At 38.3% G+C, this 18,472-nt stretch overlaps 1 protein-coding gene across 3 annotated transcripts in view; it reads right to left on the bottom strand.

Annotated features, from left to right (window-relative positions):
• Positions 1-18,472, bottom strand: part of LGR5 (leucine rich repeat containing G protein-coupled receptor 5) — a 141,794-nt gene that overhangs the window by 52,708 nt on the left and 70,614 nt on the right. For all 3 annotated transcript variants that reach the window (XM_004386449.1, XM_012558399.1, XM_012558400.1), the window contains exon 3: positions 7,826-7,897. In XM_004386449.1, the coding sequence (XP_004386506.1) occupies positions 7,826-7,897 (72 nt within the window). The remainder of the gene's footprint in view (positions 1-7,825; positions 7,898-18,472) is intronic.

The following is an 18,472-nucleotide window of genomic DNA, read 5'->3' as shown; positions in this document are numbered from 1 at the left end:
ACTCTTCAGACAGGGTTGGACTGGACTGTGGGACATAAAGTGATACTTGTGAGGAGTGTGCCTCTTAGCTCAAGTAGATACAAAAGACTAAATGGGCAGCTTCTGTCTGGAGGTGAGATGGGAAGGCAGAGAGGGTTAGGAGGTGGTTGAATGGACATGGGGAATCAGGGGTGGAGAGGAGGAGTGTGCTGTTACAATACGGGGGAGCAATTAGAGTCACATAACAATGTGTGTATAAATTTTTATATGGGAAAAAATAAAAAAAACGAGGTTATATACAAATAAGAGCTATTATCAGGAAATATATTTAGAGATAATAAAATTTGTTTTTCTTTCTATGGCTGTGATTTTGCTTTCTAATAAATATGGTTTTGCCATTTGTATTCAATAATTTTACTCAAGTAATCAATTTCATTACAGCAAACCTGGATCCTCCTAAAATTTCATAAATCAAGAGTCTCAAAATGGTATCTTATGAAAAAAAGCCAAGTTTTAGGGAGATTTCACACTTCGCTTTCCAGTTGCCGAATTGAGAGACTTGCAGCTTGAATTCTGCATTTTGCATAACATACCTGAATGTTACAAATTTACATTTCTATGCTACTTTACACCTTTCCAAGCTGGTGCAATCCTTTTCTAACTATAACTTTACAAAAATATTTTCTAGGTCACTCATTCATTGTATGATACATTTAAATGATATTAAGATGCAGATAATAATCTTAACTGATATCTAAACACTGCAGTTAATATGTTACTGGTACACAGTGTGTGCTGAATTGTTCTTCTACCCTTTGCTAACCAAATAATAAAACTCTTAAAATATGATCTTCCTAAAATATCTGGAAAATTTGAGGGGAGGATAAGTGGCATTTAGATAAGCATCCCTTCACTGAATAACTGCAGACTTTCTCAGTCGCTTTATATATCTGTTTCAGAAAATGGAACTTCTTAAAAGAGCTTTAATAATGACAACTTTTAAAGCTACCCTTGAGCTACTTCCCAGAAAATTCATTTTTCAACCACTGCTACTGGTCAAACACCAAAAATATAATAATAAAAAGTATCACTTAAGTCTTGATCTCTCCCTAGATAAAGAACACATGTTTAATTACTTTCAGATGACAAAACAAGAGCAAGTTATCTTCATCATAGCTTTGTAAGTCTCCAGTGAGTCAATTAGGAAATTCTGTTTCTGTTTAAAATATTCCATTGGGAGACAAAACGTTTATAGCACTACGGAGTACATTTAAAACAGAACACATTCACAACATGACTGTTGACTGTTTTTGCAAATACTTCCTTACTGAATGCATTGAATAAAAGCAGAATGTACCATGAACTGTGGCAATCTGCTGCTGTAAAGATTACAGCCTTGGAAACCCTATGGGGCTGTTCTACTCTGTCCTATAGGGTCGCTGTGAGTTGGAATTGACTCTACGGCACACAACAATGACAATACCATAAACTGAAAATGGGTGTGGGCACTTATAACTTCATTGTTATCATTCACATAGGGGTAAGAAAGAAAATGAAACACTTTCTCTAGAGACAAAGGATGACTTTATATTTTCTTAATTTCTCACCACAAGGAGCTTTAAAATATTCATTATTTCATACAACCTCTCCATGTTACTTTAACTATGTAATTTTTTTGGTTATCTTTTTGCTAACAAGACTAAATAGGAACAGGTACAGAGAAGCAGAGGGAGATGAAATAATTTGTTTAAAGGGGCCTTACTAATAGGTTGACACGCGATTCTTGGTTATTCTCTCTGCCTAATTGTCCCGTGTTAGAATATCCAGTATCTATCAAGACTCTATCCTGTATCTACATAGCAGTGGGAGAATTCTGGCTACTTGTTACTTTCCTATGTTTAGTTCTACCCATCACCCCTATGTAGCTTTGGTTTTGGTGGTGGGTGGCAGGAGGATGAGCCATTCTTTGACTGAATGGCCTGCACAGCAGAATGAACCCTTGTTGAGGACAGCCTGGTTCAGAATTCCATTGGATTGGGTCTTTCACAATACAAACCAATAATTTGTTTTTCATTAAGGCCAATATTCACAGGGATAAACTTAAATATTAGTGACCTCGCAGAGCCTGCAGTAACAGGGTTTCAGATATAAAATAGCCCTAGCCAAGGAAGGCTGTTGCTAATTTCATTCTTCATCTTAATGGACCTGATCCCTATTATCTTTCTCTTCTTCTACCATAATGCTTCCTTACCCTCCTTCTACAGGTCAGGGCTCTGCTGAATATTACTTTTATGTTATCTTTCTTGTCATGCTACAACATAGTCAGTTCTTTCTTTTCTCCCAACCACTTTTGGACTTTATAAAACATTTACGAGAGTTTCCATGAGGGTAGGGACAGATCTGTCTTGCTGAGCATTTTACCTCTAGTGGTGTGGTTCTTAACCTACTGAATCCAATGTTCCCTTTTAGCAACAAATGTTTTGTAGTGCCTTTTATACTACACTTAAAAATGGAATTCATAAAAATAGAACCTATCTATACACATCATTTCAAAGAATAAAATATAATGCTCTAACTATATTATAAAGGAGAAATTAAGAAAAAGTAATTCATAGTTAAATAAGATGAGTATCAATATATACATAATGCTCAGGCTTGACTACCCAAGAGACATTTTTATGAATGAGTTAGAGGTTTGCCTCTACTTAAAATGAGTAAGGTTGGTTGTGAGAGAAATAACATGATTCAAAGCCCTTCTGTACAAGAATAGGGAATGTACATGGGTACTAGAATAAAAACGAGAGTTAAGATATGTAATAACAGACCATACTTATTGTATATTGTAAGGGAAGAAGGAGATAACTTTTATTAAAATAAAGATAACAAGCCAAGACAAATTATAGATGTAGTGGAGAAAATGAAGAAGTGTGACATTCTCACCAATAAGCATGGATATTCTTACAAATTACATTCCTTATAAATCAGAGTAGTGCCAAAATAATTCCCTATGTTTTGACATAGGACAGTGTAGTGTTGGAGTATCAGAGAGAACGTTTCTCCTATCTCAAAATTTTATCACGTGCTGACGAGTACATTCATTCTCTAGTACTTCAAAAGGCCCTGGAGAAATACCCCTCCACAGGCAACAGGGAATTGAGGCTAGCTTAGAAAAAGAAATGGTTGCGACACTGGATGGGAGTAGAATTTGGTGGTAGACTTTGCTAGATCCCCAGGTGGCCCAAACAGTTAAGCAGTTGATTACTAGCCGAAATGCTGCTGTTCAAACCCACTCAGAGGCTCCTCAGAAGACAGGCCTGTTGATCTACTTCCTAAGAGTCACAACCTTGAAAACCCTATGGAGCATATCTACTTTGCATACATGGGGTTGCCATGAGTTGGAATCAACTCAACAGCAACTAACAACAATAACAGACTTTCTAGGATGGAGTAAGAGTAAGACTGAAAAAACATCAGGCCACCCCCAAATAGATAAATCATGTAATTGTTACGACACAGATTTCCTATGATTATGCTCTAAAAATTTAAAAAGGCAATAATACAAAATATTTATAAAGCAACCTTTGTTACTGAAATTCATTGAGATCCCTGTGCTTCATGTGTCTGTGCTATTTAATGACGGTGATTTTTAAAAAGAAGTTTCAGATATCCACAGTTATTTTTAATGTGTTTTGTGGTTTTTAAGGCAATTCTTTTTCTGCACTAACATGTAGTTAGAAATATGTAGTTAGAAATTCTACCATATTTGGAGTAGAAGGATGTACAAATCGAATTGATTATTTAACTATTTTGAGAGAATATATTATTCCATTTAATTTTCATGTCAAAATTATTGGGCTTATGCAGAATTTCTTGTAAAACTTTTCAGTATTGGTGATGGTTGCACAACATAAATAATGCAACTGGTGTCACTGAACTGTGCATGTAAAAAATGTTGAATTGGCAAATGTTGTGTTATATATATTTTTCACAACAATAAACATGGTTAAAATGGTAAATGAAATACCCTTTCAGTACCATGATGTACTGAAGAATTATCGGAGTCCTGGTGATGCAGTGGTTAAGAGCTTAGCTGCTAACCAAAGGGTCAGCAGTTCAAATCCACTAGCCTCTCCTTGGAAACCCTATGGGGCAGTTCTACTCTGTCCTATAGGGTTGCTATGAGTTGGAACTGACTTGATGGCAATGGGTTTGGTTTGTTTTGTTTTTTTTTGCAGTATTATTGATTATATTTGTATTATGTATTAAAGAAGTATTGATTTATATTTCGCGCGGTGGGACAGTCAGGAGTCAAGTGGGATGCAAGAGGTTCTTCTCTATGCAGGACTTCGCAGGAGAGTTTATTACATGCCAATCCTTGTGACAACCAAAGGGGGAAAAAAACCCAAACCCATTGCTGTTGAGTTGACTCCGACTCATGGTGACCCTGAAGGACAGAGTAGAACTGCTCCATAGGGTTTCCAAGGAGCACCTGGTGGATTCAAAATATCAACCTTTTGCTTAGCAGCTAATCTCTTAACCACAGCGCCATCAGGGCTCAGGCAAGCAAAGATGCCCCATAAATTTCCACAACACTCGAGCGGGCAGAACCACCGTGGTTGAGAACTGTTGCTTCAACACTGAAATACTTCCAAAATATTTGAAGACTGAGTCCACTTGCTGAATGTTAGTCTTTAAGTTGGCAAAGAAAAGGGTGGAGTGAACACAAATTCTGGCAGGGTCTTGCTGCTCTTGAACCCTCCTCACACTGACAGTGATCCAGCTCAAACTGCAAAGTCTAAACATACCATTCCCTCACTTATGTCTCTTCCTTGGCTCCTTTGCATGCCTAGAATGTGATAACCTCCATGTTTCTTGACATGGCACATGAGGTCCCTGTGATTAGGACCCTTCCTACTTCTCTGGGCTCTTCTCCAGATACTCTCCACCTCCTCCTGGATGCTCCTAGTACCAACCTGCTTGCAGCTGCCCGTTTATGACAGGTATTTCCTGCCTCTGTGTCTCTGTGCATACTGTCCCCTCAGTCTGCAGCATACTTGGCCACCTAATTTGGCCAGCTAAATCTTAGTTGTCCCTCAAGATACAACTCCTGGGTCATCTCTTTGGGAAAACATGTCTCCTAGGAAACTGATTCTGAACCATCAGACTGGACTAAGTACACCGAACCTCTATTGTTCCACAGTGCCCTGCAAACATCTTTCCACAAGAATCAGAGGCCATCTGTTCATCTATCAATCTACCACCAGATTATGAGCTCTTCAAGGGCATGGACCATATTTACTGATATTTGTATTTTCAGCAAGAATTTGTTTAATGCCACTTTGAGTATCACACACACCAGGCTTTTGCTGAAGCCCAGCCTATACAAGAAAACAAAAAATTCATTGGTTAGTTAGGATTGGATAACAGAGAGGGTCTAAATACCACTTTTCATTTTTTTCTGGTAGAAAAATATATTTACATAAATTTGAGAGATAACTTGTGATGTTTACTTTTAAATCACTCTAATACAATACTCTCTGAAATACTCAAGCAAAACGTACCATGGGAATCAGGAAAGCATGTGCAGAAGCATTCTAGGTTAAAAAAAAAAAAAAGGCTGCCTGTAAGTAGAAACCCGTATCAGATATGAAAACTTAACTTTTTGTTTAGTATATAATATATATTCCATTAATAAACATATGGCATTAGGTCTATAACATAACAAAATGAAGTCTAGAGCTTCCTTGTTCTCTCTGTATTATCAGTCTGAATCATTCATTCAACAAGTGTCTACTCTGAGTCAAGAACTGTTCTAAGAGCTGGTGATAGACCAGTGACCAAGACAGACAGTATCTCTAATTTCATGGAGCTTCAGTATATCATGAGGAACAAACATTCAATAGTAATATGATGCAATTAGAAATATATAATGGTATAATTAGAAAATTTTAAAATGTTATGATGGAAAAATTCATACAAAACTAGTAATTCAAGCATAAGAATTCAAGGATTTAAAAGCTATAATTCTATGTAATTGACATTGCTAGTTTATATATAATTCATATACATTCATATTATCTTAAATGCAGGCACACACACACACATATACATCACTCTAGCTCAGTGTATCCAATATACATTTTTTAAGTGAATTAAAATAATTGGTTCCAGTATAATTATTCAACAAGTGCCTAATATTTACCCCATAAATACTGAAGTTGTCAAGGATTTCGTTTTACTTAGATCCACAATCAACACCCATGGAAGCAGCACTCAAGAAATCAAACGACATATTGCATTGGGCAAATCTGCTGTAAAAGATCTCTTTAAAGTGTTGAAAAGCAAAGATGTCACCTTGAGGACTAGGGTGCGCCTGACCCAAGCCATGGTATTTTCAATAGCCTCATATGCATGAGAAAGCTGGACAATGAATAAAGAAGATCGAAGAAGAATTGATGCCTTTGAATTATGGTGTTCAAGAATATTGAATATACCATGGACTTCCAGAAGAACGAACAAATCTGTCTTGGATGAAGTACAGTCAGAATGCTCCTTAGAAGCAAGGATGGCGAGACTTGGTCTCATGTACTTTGGGCATGTTATCAGGAGAGACCAGTCACTAGAGAAGGACATCATGCTTCGTAAGGTAGAGGGTCAGCGAAAAAGCAGAAGACCCTCAATGAGATGAACTGATACAGTGGCTGCAACAATGAGCTCAAACACAGCAACAATTGTGAGGATGGTGCAGGGCCTGGCAGTGTTTCATTCTGTTGTATATAGGTTTGCTATGAGTCAGAACTGACTCGATGGCACCTAACAAAAAGCAACAACAACAATGATTGAACATTAGGGTTTGGCAACATGACAACTTAAAAATGTCTACCCAATAGCAAAATTAATCCAAAGGGAAAAAAAACAAACAAACCCAATCACATTATAAGCAGGCCTAATAACTGGTTCTTTTATAGAACTTAATTGACTTTTAATAAAATATTGAATTTAATTAAACTGATTTCTTATAGCCCACATATCCCTCAGGCTACTGAAATGTAATTCTCATTAACCAGAAATATATAAAGTGCTTTTTTAGAGTCAATAACTTTTCTCTTAAGGAAAGGAAATAAAACAGTACATTTTCTGTGACATAAAATTTTTCTCGTGTGGGTTTCAACATGCATTATCTATTTTCTCTACCTAAGTGCCTTTTTTTTACACTTAAATACTGAAAAATAGTTAACAATGGATACTAGAAGAAGGAATTATTAAATGAATTTTCTGATAAACAAATTGGTAAGCTGGACAATAAATAATATGAAAATCCATTTTTACAATCCTCGATGAAATAAAAAGCAGCTACTTAGAGTATCTACTATGCACTAGGCTTTTCCATATATATTCACAGGTGTGAATGGAGTTGGCATTTTTTAGCTGATCCTTATTCAGTGCATCATAAGGAAACACACTTCAGAAATGATTGGAAGCTATGATTTCATTATGTCAGCATTATAGTGATTTTTTCACTTGGAAGTCAAAATGATTCAAGACACTCTCCTCAACTTCAAAACACAAAGGGAAAGAAAAATACTCTTTTAAAAGTTTGAGTTAATAAGTTGGTTATTTAGAGACAAACAATTTTAGATATTAAAATTAGAGATAATTTTTTTCACACACAAACTCCAAGTATAACATGGTTCTATGGTACTAGTGGAGGTAGACTTGAGTTTAGATGACCTACGTATCCCACAGAAAAAAACAGTTTATTAGAGGGACTGAATCTTTACAAGTTAATTAGCATTCACTTGACACTAAAATCAGAAATATATCAAATAACATCTGATTTACTTACAGAACTTTAAGACTGTAAAGACCAGCAAATGCTCCCTTGGGAATGTGTGTCAAAGAGTTTCCGGCAAGACGTCTGTGGGGTTAGAGGGACAGGAGAGAGAATGAGCATAGATAGCTCTCTTAATGTGGAATTCATTTACTTACTAAAAAATGCAATACAATTATGTTCCAAGGCATCTAATTTAAAATGATGGTAGAATTGCCTAAGAAGAAATACAGTAAATCACCTTTTTACAATAAATCATTTAATGACTTATGCTGTACATACATAACTATCCTCCTAAAAAAAACATTTTAGACAAAAGCTGGAAACATATAGAAATCTTCAAGAAATGTAATGTCAAAATTGACCATCACATGATTTCTACAATTATTCTTTATAAGCGCAAATTTACACAATCAAGCAAAAGAATATTTCTGTTGCAATTATACCACAAAATACCCAACTTTCTTATTAAACTTGGCAAATAAGAATGCTATCACAATACATTTTTTAAAAACTCTGCCAGAAAAGGGTAGAGTAGCTTAATTAATTTAACATGTTTTCATTGAACAATGCCTTAAGAAATTAAGAACGGTATTTAAAAAGAATTTAATGTTGAAACCATTAACATGGGTTATTTAATGAAAAGGTTTGGCATCATTAGTTGGTAAGATTAAAAATGTTCACTTTATAATAGTTTTCTAAGGGCAGAAAGGTCAAGGTGAGAACATATGCAAAAAGACCAACAAGGTGTGGTACTGTAACAGCTGGTTTACTTTTCTGGTAGCCACATCAAAGCTATAATCTCATCTGTTAGATGGTACCACAAAACAGAAAACCCAAGAACAACAAAGTGACTCTGAAGAGCACAGAACTTTATAATGAGCTGATCATATCTTAGAATGGTGTGTAGGAATGGGGGCCAAGACATTCCAGTATTTTCTTGATGGAGGTGGGTGTTTGGGGATAAGGGTGGAGTTGGTCTATTTGGCTAGTGTTTATTCCTGGAAGGCCTAATGGACTCAAATTTGTATTTTGATATTATCTCCAAAACCTGTTGCTGTCAAGTTTATTCCGACTTATAGTGACCCTATAGGACACAGTAGAACTGCCCCAGAGGATCTCCAAGAAGTGGCTGGGGGATTCGAACTGCCAACCTTTTGGTCAGCAGCAGTAACTCTTAACCACTGCACCACCGGAGATATAATTCAGTTAAGGCTTCCAACTAGTTCATTCTGGTTAGAACCCTGCTGATAATTTGCATTTCTAACAAGTTTCCAGGCTATGCTAATACTGCTGATTAGGAACTTCTGAGAATGACTAGTAGAGCCAAAAAAAAAAAAAAAAAAAAAAGGCCAAAACCATTGCCTTCAAGCCATTTTTGACTGATAGTGACCCTATAGGACAGAGTAGAACTGCCCCATAGGGTTTTCAGGGAGTGGCTGGTTGATTCGAATTGCCGACCTTTTGGTTAGCAGCCAAGCTCTTACTCACTATGCCACCAGGGCTCAAGGGACTAGTAGAGCAGTGGTTCTCAAAATTCATAATACTTCAGAATCACCTGGGGATCTTGTTAAAATGTAGATTCTGATTCAGTATATTGGGGGTGGAAATGCAACTGGAACAAACTGGTTCGAAGCTCTGAATTCAGTCATAGAGATACACTGACAGGACTGCAATAAGGCATACATAATACAACTTTAAATCTGTGTCCCATTGCTAGTCCGCACCACTGATAATATACCACAAAAGACTCTTTTAAAATAAATACTGCAATTTGTGTGTATGTGTATTGTTGTTGTTAGCTGCTGTCGAGTTGGCCCTGACTTATGGCGACCCCATGCACAGCGGAACAAAACGCTATCCATAGGCTGTTGGAAGTAGATCACCAGGCCTTTCTTCTTACATCACTTTAGTTTGGAAGCTTTGCTGAAACTTGTTGAGCATCACAGCAACATGGAAGCCACCACCGACAGACAGATGGTGGCTATGCATGAGGTGCATTTGCTGGGAATCAAACCTGGATCTCCTGCATGGAAGATGAGAGTTCTATCACTGAACCACCACTGCCCCCATGTATGTGTATTAAAAGCATTATTTGCCCAATCCAAATTAAATTTAATTAAAATTAAAATATACTACAATTTTTGTAATTCTGCCTTTTTTTTTTTTTTAATCTTAAAATATTATAAGATGAGACTTGAACCACTCCAAAAGGCTCTGCTTGCCTTGGGTCTGCCACTAATTTGCTGCATGCCATTAAGAAAGTTACTAGACATTTCTGAGCTTCTTTTTCTCACTTATTACATCAAATGGTTAATATCAGATGGCTTCTCAGATCCCTTCCAGCTCCAGAACTCCATGCTTTTCCTCCCTTGTCTTGCGGTTATCTGTATTTGTGTCTGTTTTCCTTCCCTTAACAGATATAATCTTTTTAAAGACTGGGATAAACTCTTGTACTGTACTCCTGCCTTCCTCATGGAGCCTAAAGCAGTGTTTTCAAACTATAAATAAATTCAGTGACTCTGAATAGAATTAAGAAGGAAAAAAAAAAAAAAGCAGAAAAATAGAGGAATTTGTTGGCTGCAGAATTACTTTCATGAAACTTTTATTTCCTAATATATTTGCATAGGAAAAAACAATGCATTTCTTCCTGTCCATGGTAAAGAAAGTTTGAAAACCACTAGCCTAAAGCATAGTGAGCATTCAATAAAGGTTAACAACATGCATTCCAGTTTAATAACTGACCAGGGTGATTTTAGAGATGTTTTATTTCCTGCAAAGTTCTCTTACCAGAAAATCCTCTTTAGATTGTCACACTGGCCTTCTATCTGGTCTCCCCACATTCAGTCTCTCCCTATTCTCATTCATTCTTTAGTCATTGCCAGTTTTCTGAAAGCCAGCTCTGATGGTATCACTTTCATGTTCTAAACCTTCCATCAGTTCCCATGCCAGGAGAACGAAAAAAGTCCTCCGTCTCTTCTCCCATAATTCCCTGGTTTGCACTTTATGCTCTAGCTAAACCAGACCGTGATGCTGCTTTTAGACATGTCCTCCACTTTTTCACTTCTGGCCCTTTGCTCCATCTAAAAATGTTCTCCTTCCACTCCTCTCTCCTTTCTTGTACCTCAAAGTCATTTCATTTTTGAGCCTTCCAAATTAATGAGTAATCTCTCTACTTAAGACCACTTTGATAGCACTTTATACTTCTCGTATGGATTTTATAGTTTACCTTGTGTTATAGTGTATAGCATCACTATGAGTCGGAATCGAATCAATGGCAACGGGTTTTGTGTTATAGCATGTACCTGCTCTATTACACATAAAAGATGAGAGACACCTTGAACCTGGGGATCCCCTTTGTATCCACATACAGGGCCTCTCATAGTGTCTGAAACGTGGTAGGTTGCCCCAATGAAAAACAAAAAACTAAACCAGTTGCTGTCGAGTCAGTTCTGAGTCATGGTGACCCCATGTGTATCAGAGTAGAACTGTGCTCTGCAGGGTTTTCAATGGCTGATTTTCTGGAAGAATATCACCAGGCCTTTTTTCTGAGGTGCCTCTGGGTGAAGTTGAACTGCCAACCTTATGGTTACCCCAATACTGCTCCATTAATCATTTTAGTAAAGGCTACTAACCCTTCCCTCAGTATCCATTCTGCTCTTCATCTTTGGTAATGTTTGCCAAAGCAACCTTACGTCATGTTAATGGAACAACTGTTTTCCCTTCCATGGAAGAAAAAGATATGTTTCATAATACGCCCCAAGAAATTGCTATTTTCAAAGACTATCCATTCCCCAATAAGTTAAGCATATACAACTGGTCAAATCTAGCCTCAAACCTTCTTTTCATAAACTGTATTCATGGAGCTGGGCATTTTGTTTCCATCATTAGGTAAGATTAAAAAAAATCAGATTTCAGGAAGGGCTAAGACCACTGGGCTTAGTAAAAAACTCCTCAGATCAACAGAGCAATCCTTTATTGGGCATAGGGCCCTATGATTTCTTTAACCACAGACTAATTAAATGCAATTTTTAACTCCTTTGTGAAGTCTTCCTTAATTACCTCAGTCCAGTCAGCTCTCCTATACGATATGTTCTATACAATGCCGCCTATTCCAAGATGGCTGGCTACTCCTTACATAACCAGATCAGAAACAGTTGTAGAGTATTCCTTCCTCATTATGCATCAAATTTAAATTCAACAGAATTTCCTTAAGCACTTTCAATATGCCATGGACAGCGCTTTTGGGCATACAAATAGTAGCTACCTTTTTTTTCAGATTGTACTTTAGATGAAGGTTTACAGAGCAAACTAGTTTCTCATTAAACAATTAATACACATATTGCTTTGTAACGTTGTTGCCAACCCCACGATATGTCAACACTCTCCCCTTCTAAACCTTGAGTTCCCCATTACCAGCTTTCCTATCCCTTCCTGCCTTCTCTTCCTTGTCCCTGGGCTAGTGAGCCCATTTAGTGTTGTTTTGTTTTGTGGCCCTGTCTAATCTTTGGCTGAATGGTGAACCTCAGGAGTGACTTCATTACTGAGCTAAAACAGTGTCCAGAGGCCATACTCTTGGGTTTCTCCAGTCTCTGTCAGCCCAGTAAGACTAGTCTTTTTTTTGTGAACTAGAATTTTGTTCTACATTTTTCTTCAGCTCTGCCTGGGACCCTCTATTGTGATCCCTGTCAGAGCAGTCACTGCTGGTAGCAGGCACCGTCTAGTTGTGCTGGACTCAGTCTGGTGGAGGCTGTGGCAGCTGTGGTCCCTTAGTCCTTTGGGCTAATCTGTCCCTTTTTTTTTTTTTCAACTTTTTTTTTTATTATACTTTAGGTGAAGGTTCTTCATTAAACAGTCAGTACACATATTGTTTTATGACATTGGTTAACAACCCCATGACATGTTAACCCTCTCCCTTCTTGACATTTTTTTTTTTTTGGTGAAAATATACATAGCCAAAGATACACCATTTCAAAAATTTCTACATGCACAATTCAACAACATCGATTACATTCTTCCAGTTGTGCTGCTATTCTCACTTTAGATGAAAGTTTACAGAACAAAGTTTCTCATTACACAGTACACATGTTACCCTATGACAATGGTTAACAACCCCACTACATGTCAACACTGTCCTTACTCAACCTTGGGTTCCCTATTACCAGATTTCCTGTCCCCTTCTGCCTTCTAGTCCTTGTCCCTGGACTGCTGTGCCTCATTAGTCCCATTTTGTTTTATGGGGCTGTCCACAATCCCTGGCTGAACGGTGAACTTCGGGAGTGACTTTACCACTGAGCTAAAAGGGTGTCCGTGGGCCATACTCTTGTGTTTCTCCAGTCTCTGTCAGGCCAGTAAGTCTGGTCTTTTTTTTGTGAACTAGAATTTTGTTCTACATGTTTCTTCAGCTCTGGCTGGGACCCTCTATTGTGATCCCTGTCAGAGCAGTCAGTGGTAGCCAGGCACCATCTAGTTGTGTTGGACTCAGTCTGGTGGAGGCTGTGGTAGTTGTGGTCCCTTAGTCCTTTGGACTAATCTGTCCCTTTTGTCTTTGGTTTTCTTCATTCTCCCTTGCTTCAAACGTGGTGAGACCAGTAGAGTATCTTAGATGGCTGCTCATAAGCTTTTAAGACCCCAGACGCTACTAATCAAAGTAGAATGTAGAACATTTTCTTTATAAACTGTGTTATGCCAATTGAGCTAAATGTTCCCTGATACCATGGTTCCCTCAGCCCTCAGCCCAGTAATTTGGTCCCTCAGGGAGTTTGGATGTGTCTATGGAACTTCCATGACCTTGCCTTGGACAGTATTGTGTACTGTCTTACCCTTCACCAAAGTTACCACTTATCTATTGTCTATTTAAGTGTTTTTCCATCCCCACACTTCCCCTCCCTCATAACCATCAAAGATTGTTTCTTTTTGTGCATAAACCTTTTCATGAGTTTTTACAGTAGTGGTCTCATAAGTATTTGTCCTTTTGTGATTGACTTATTTCACTCAGCATAATGACTTCCAGATTCATCCACGTTGTGAGATGCTTTGCAGATTCATCATTGTTCTTTATCTTTGTAGCTACCATTTTTCAAATACAATTCATAAATGCTAGGCACAATGTTAAGCATTTTATATACATTGTGTTTTTAAGTCTTATAACAACCATATTTAAAAAGTGATGTTATCATCTCCTTTTACAGATGGGAAAATAGGCCTAAGAGAGGTTATCTGCTCATGTTTACATAGAAAAGCTTATACAAGAGAATTTGGATTCAAGCATAGAATTTTGGTTATGAAACTTGGTTTTTTAACCATTACCTTGGGAAACCCTGGTGGCGTAGTGGTCAAGTGCTACGGCTGCTAACCAAAAGGTCAGCAGTTTGAATCCACCAGGTGCTCCTTGGAAACTGTATGGGGGAGTTTTACTCTGCCCTACAGGGTCGCTATGAGTTGCAATTGACTCGACCGCAACGGGTTTGTTTTTTTTTTTTTTTTTGGTTAAAAGTAGGTTGGTCTGGAGCTTAGGCTGGTTAGGAGTAACCAACCCAAAACAGGAAAAACACAAGGACACAAAGACACTGTATCACTTGAAGGATTGGCCATAAGAAAACTATTGCTTATTATTCAAACTCCTCGCATTGTCTTCCAGATCCAGTACAATCTGACTACTCTCATTGCTTTGAATGGTCCTTTCTCTTCTCCTTGCTAGCACCTCTTTTAATTCTATTCTCCCAAATACAGATTTTCCTCAAGTTTCTGTCCTTACACATTTTCTTTTCTCTCCACTTAGTGGCCCAGATGGCGCAGTGGTTAGGAGCTCAGTTACTAACCAAAGGGTCGGCAGTTTGAATCCTCCAGCTGCTCCTTTGAAATCCTATGGGGCATTTCTACTTTGTCCTATACTGTAGCTATAAGTCGGAATTGACTTGACGGCAATGGGTTTTGTTTTGTTTTTGGTTATATATATATATTTGGCTATCTGCCGTTAAAAGCCAAACACTTAACCACTGGTGCCATCAGGCCTCCATATATATATAAATATATATATATATATATATATAGTGGTACTCAAACTATAGTGTGCAATGCCCATCATCTTAGGAGCCATGAATAATTCAGATTCCCAGGTCCCAATCCAGACCTAGTGAATAAGAATTTCTTGGGATAGAATTTGGGAGTCTGCATTTTTAATAAGCAGCCTAGGTAAATTTGATGTAGGTGGAGAACCACACTGGGAAACACAGAACCTATAATCTCTCTCAAGATGCTCATCCACCCAGCACCTTTAATCATTATGTCTTTTTAAACAACTCCTCAATTGTTATCGCTACAACAGAATCATGCTCCAGACTACTCACATTCCGCCTGCTATTTGACACTTCCATTTGGATGTCCTGCTGGCACCTTATGCCTAATATATTAAGAACTAAGCATCTTGTTGTCCAAAATCAGTTGTCCCCAATGACTTCCCCATTTCTTTTAACTGTACCTCACCAGGCTCCTGGTACCTAACCTCATAACTTTACTCAGAGTCATCTCTCAACTTCAGACCTTCCCTTTAGTGCCTACATCAACTGCTGGGTCCCTGTCTGCCTCTGTGGTAATGTGTCCATATATCCCAGTGGGCCTCAACCCACCTGAGAGCTTTTAAACAAAATGATGTCTGGGCCCCAACTGAGATGAGACCCATACAACCAGAATCTCTGGAGGTAAGCCCTGGTCATCAGTATTTTTAAAAAGTGCATCTGGTGATTCTAAGGCACATTCAAGGATAGGAAGTTCTGAAATGGTTCTCACAGTTTAATATATATATATAAAATATCACCTGGAGACCTTCATGGTCTCCATCCCCAGGGACAATGATTTATTACTTGTTGGGAGAATTAAGAGAAGTGGTTAGTTAATGGATTTTAACAGTTATCCAGATGAGTCAGTTCAAACCTCAACTAGGTGATGATGAAATAAAGCAGATAAATGGGAAAGACAATGTGGAATTATGAGCTTTAGGACTTGGAAATTGGCTAGATATAGGGGGTGAGGGAGAAACAACAACAGACACAGAAGGAGTGATAGACACAGAAGTCGTAAGTTTGGATACCAAGAATGCTGGTGACAAGCAGGAAAAACAGGTAAAAAAGCTTGGATGTGCGGATGTGTGTGGGGAATGCGTAGATGAATTTGGTTCTGCACATGTTGAGTTTAAAAGTATTTGTCGGGAGTATGAGGAGGTGTCATGTGGGCAGCTGATGTAATCCTGTTTGGAGAGAAGGTTCTCTTTGTTATGTTAATGAGGTCATACCAATGTAGGGGGTGTCCTAAACCTAATCACTTCTGCGTGATATAAAGAGATGCACAGACACAGAGATAGGAGTTCCGGTACTGGGGAAGACAGATGCCATGTGAGGATCATCAAGAACTAAAGAATGCCTGGAGGCTGCCAACAAGGAAGGAATTGACACAACTGAGACCTTGGTTTGGACTTCCAGCCTCTAGATCTGTGAAAAAATTAATTTCTCATCTTTAACGTCACCCACTTGGGGTATTTCTGTTACAGCAGCAATAGGTAACTAAGACACTCCTTATCACGACCTTGTTATTCATTCTCCGTCTAAGCCATGTTTGTGTTCTTCTTTGCTCTTAGACAATTAGTGAAATCTGGGAAATGACTATATTTTATAGAGTTGGAGGTGGGGGAGAAAGGAATGCTAAGGAAGAAAAAAAGGAGGAGGCAGAGAGGTAGGAAAAGAATTATCAGGAAAAACACCAGGAAAGAGTTTCAAGGAGCAGGGCAGATAATCAAGCACCAGATCCTTGGAGACAGTAGGTTGAGCACTGTGACGAGGCCGGTGGACATGAAGATTACACATGGTCACAAACATGCTCTCATTTTACTAACACAACCTGAGTTATAGTTTACCACTTTCATCATCATTTCATTTGATCCTCAGAGAAATCTCCAAAGATGGGCAGTACAGCTTTCACCATTTTCAGCAACAGGGTGAGAAAGTAGTAGTAACAAGCATAGATTGTACTTTCAGGAAGTTTGGTGGTAACTCTCGGTATAAATTTCATCTGCAATAATAGATATATACTATTTATATAGAGATTCTTCAAAGCCAACCATAATATGAGCAAACAGTTCCAGGGAACAGTAGTAACTTAAAAACAGACCTCCCTAGAGCTTCTCATGTTTCCTTCCTAAACTATTTGGTTCCAATAGCGCTAGAATCTGGGAAGATTTTAAATGTTACTCTGAAGTAAAGGCCTTTAACTTAGACTGTGCAAAATGGCAATATTTCATTTCTCTCCCCTCCCTGCCCCTGGGTTAATCAAGCTACCAATCTAGGTTTAATGTAACTTGTAGATGTCAGCAATAGGCACTGTCTTGGTCATCTAGTGCTGCTATAATAGAAACGCCATGGGTGGATGGCTTTAACAAAGAGAAGTTTATTCTCTCAGAGTCCAGTAGGCTACAAGTCCAAATTCAGGGCATCAGCTCCAGGAGAAGGTTTTCTCTGTCAGCTCTGGAGGAAGGTCCTTGTGATGCATCAGTCTTCCCTTGGTCTGGGAGCATCTCAGCACAGGAACCTCAGGTCCAAAGGAAGTGCTCTGCTCCCAGCACTGCTTTCTTGGTGGTATGAGGTCCTCCATCTCTCTGCTGGCTTCTCTCTTTTATATCTCAAAAGAGATTGGCTTAAGACACTATCTAACCTTGTAGATCTCATCAATATAACTGCCACTAATCCATCTCATTACATCACAGTGATAGGATTTACAACACATAGGGAAATCACATCAGATGACAAAATGGTAGACAATCATACAATACTGGGAATCATGACCTAGCCAAGTTGACAGATATTTTTGGGGGACACAATTCAATCCATGACAGGCACCATCTGCCATTAGCTCCTAACATCTGAACCATGCTCTCTGATGGACCAAATGTAGGATCTTTTATTTGTCCACATAGCAAGCACTAACATGAAGCTTCTAGTAGAACTGAATAAATATAACTGAGAGGACACCAGATACTACTGGAGAGAAATATGACGATTTCTTAGGATGGTAAAACTTGGTAAAGAACTATCTGCAATGGTTGCCTACATCCATTAAAGCCCAGAGTTCGAAACGGCTTTTGCTTCACAAGTCTCATATCCTTGGGCTTCCTGCCAAATCTAGCTCATGAAATAGGAAACAAGGCGGTATGTTCTTGAAAGTGTTTTCATTTTACTAATACATCTCAGTGTATGTATTATAGTCACCAAAGTTCTTTCATCATCAATTCATTTGATCCTCAGAAATATCTCCAAAGACAGGCAGGGCAGCTTGCACCATTATCCCCTGAGGCCCAGCGAACTTACATGGATTATGATCTAGTAAGTGGCAGAGCCAGGGTGGGAGTCCTAGGCTTCTGGATCTAAATACTGGGCTTTTCTCTCTACACAGCACAGCCTCACCACCCTCACACCAGCTTTTGTTTTGTTTTGTTTTTTGCAAAAAAGAAAGGCTCTCTTTCCCCTTTGATATCAAATTGCCACCAGCCGGGTGTTTGGTCTGTGCACAACTGGTAAACTTGTGGGATTCATAAAAAAATAACAAATAATGACTAAAGAACAATCCTTGAATGTGCCAAATCATGTGACCCAGATAGTAAGCGTCCCAGAATGC

This window comes from Trichechus manatus, unplaced genomic scaffold (assembly GCF_000243295.1).
Source record: "Trichechus manatus latirostris isolate Lorelei unplaced genomic scaffold, TriManLat1.0 scaffold00164, whole genome shotgun sequence".
Taxonomy (NCBI): Eukaryota; Metazoa; Chordata; class Mammalia; order Sirenia; family Trichechidae; genus Trichechus; species Trichechus manatus.
This window is presented reverse-complemented; position numbering and strand designations above follow the sequence as displayed.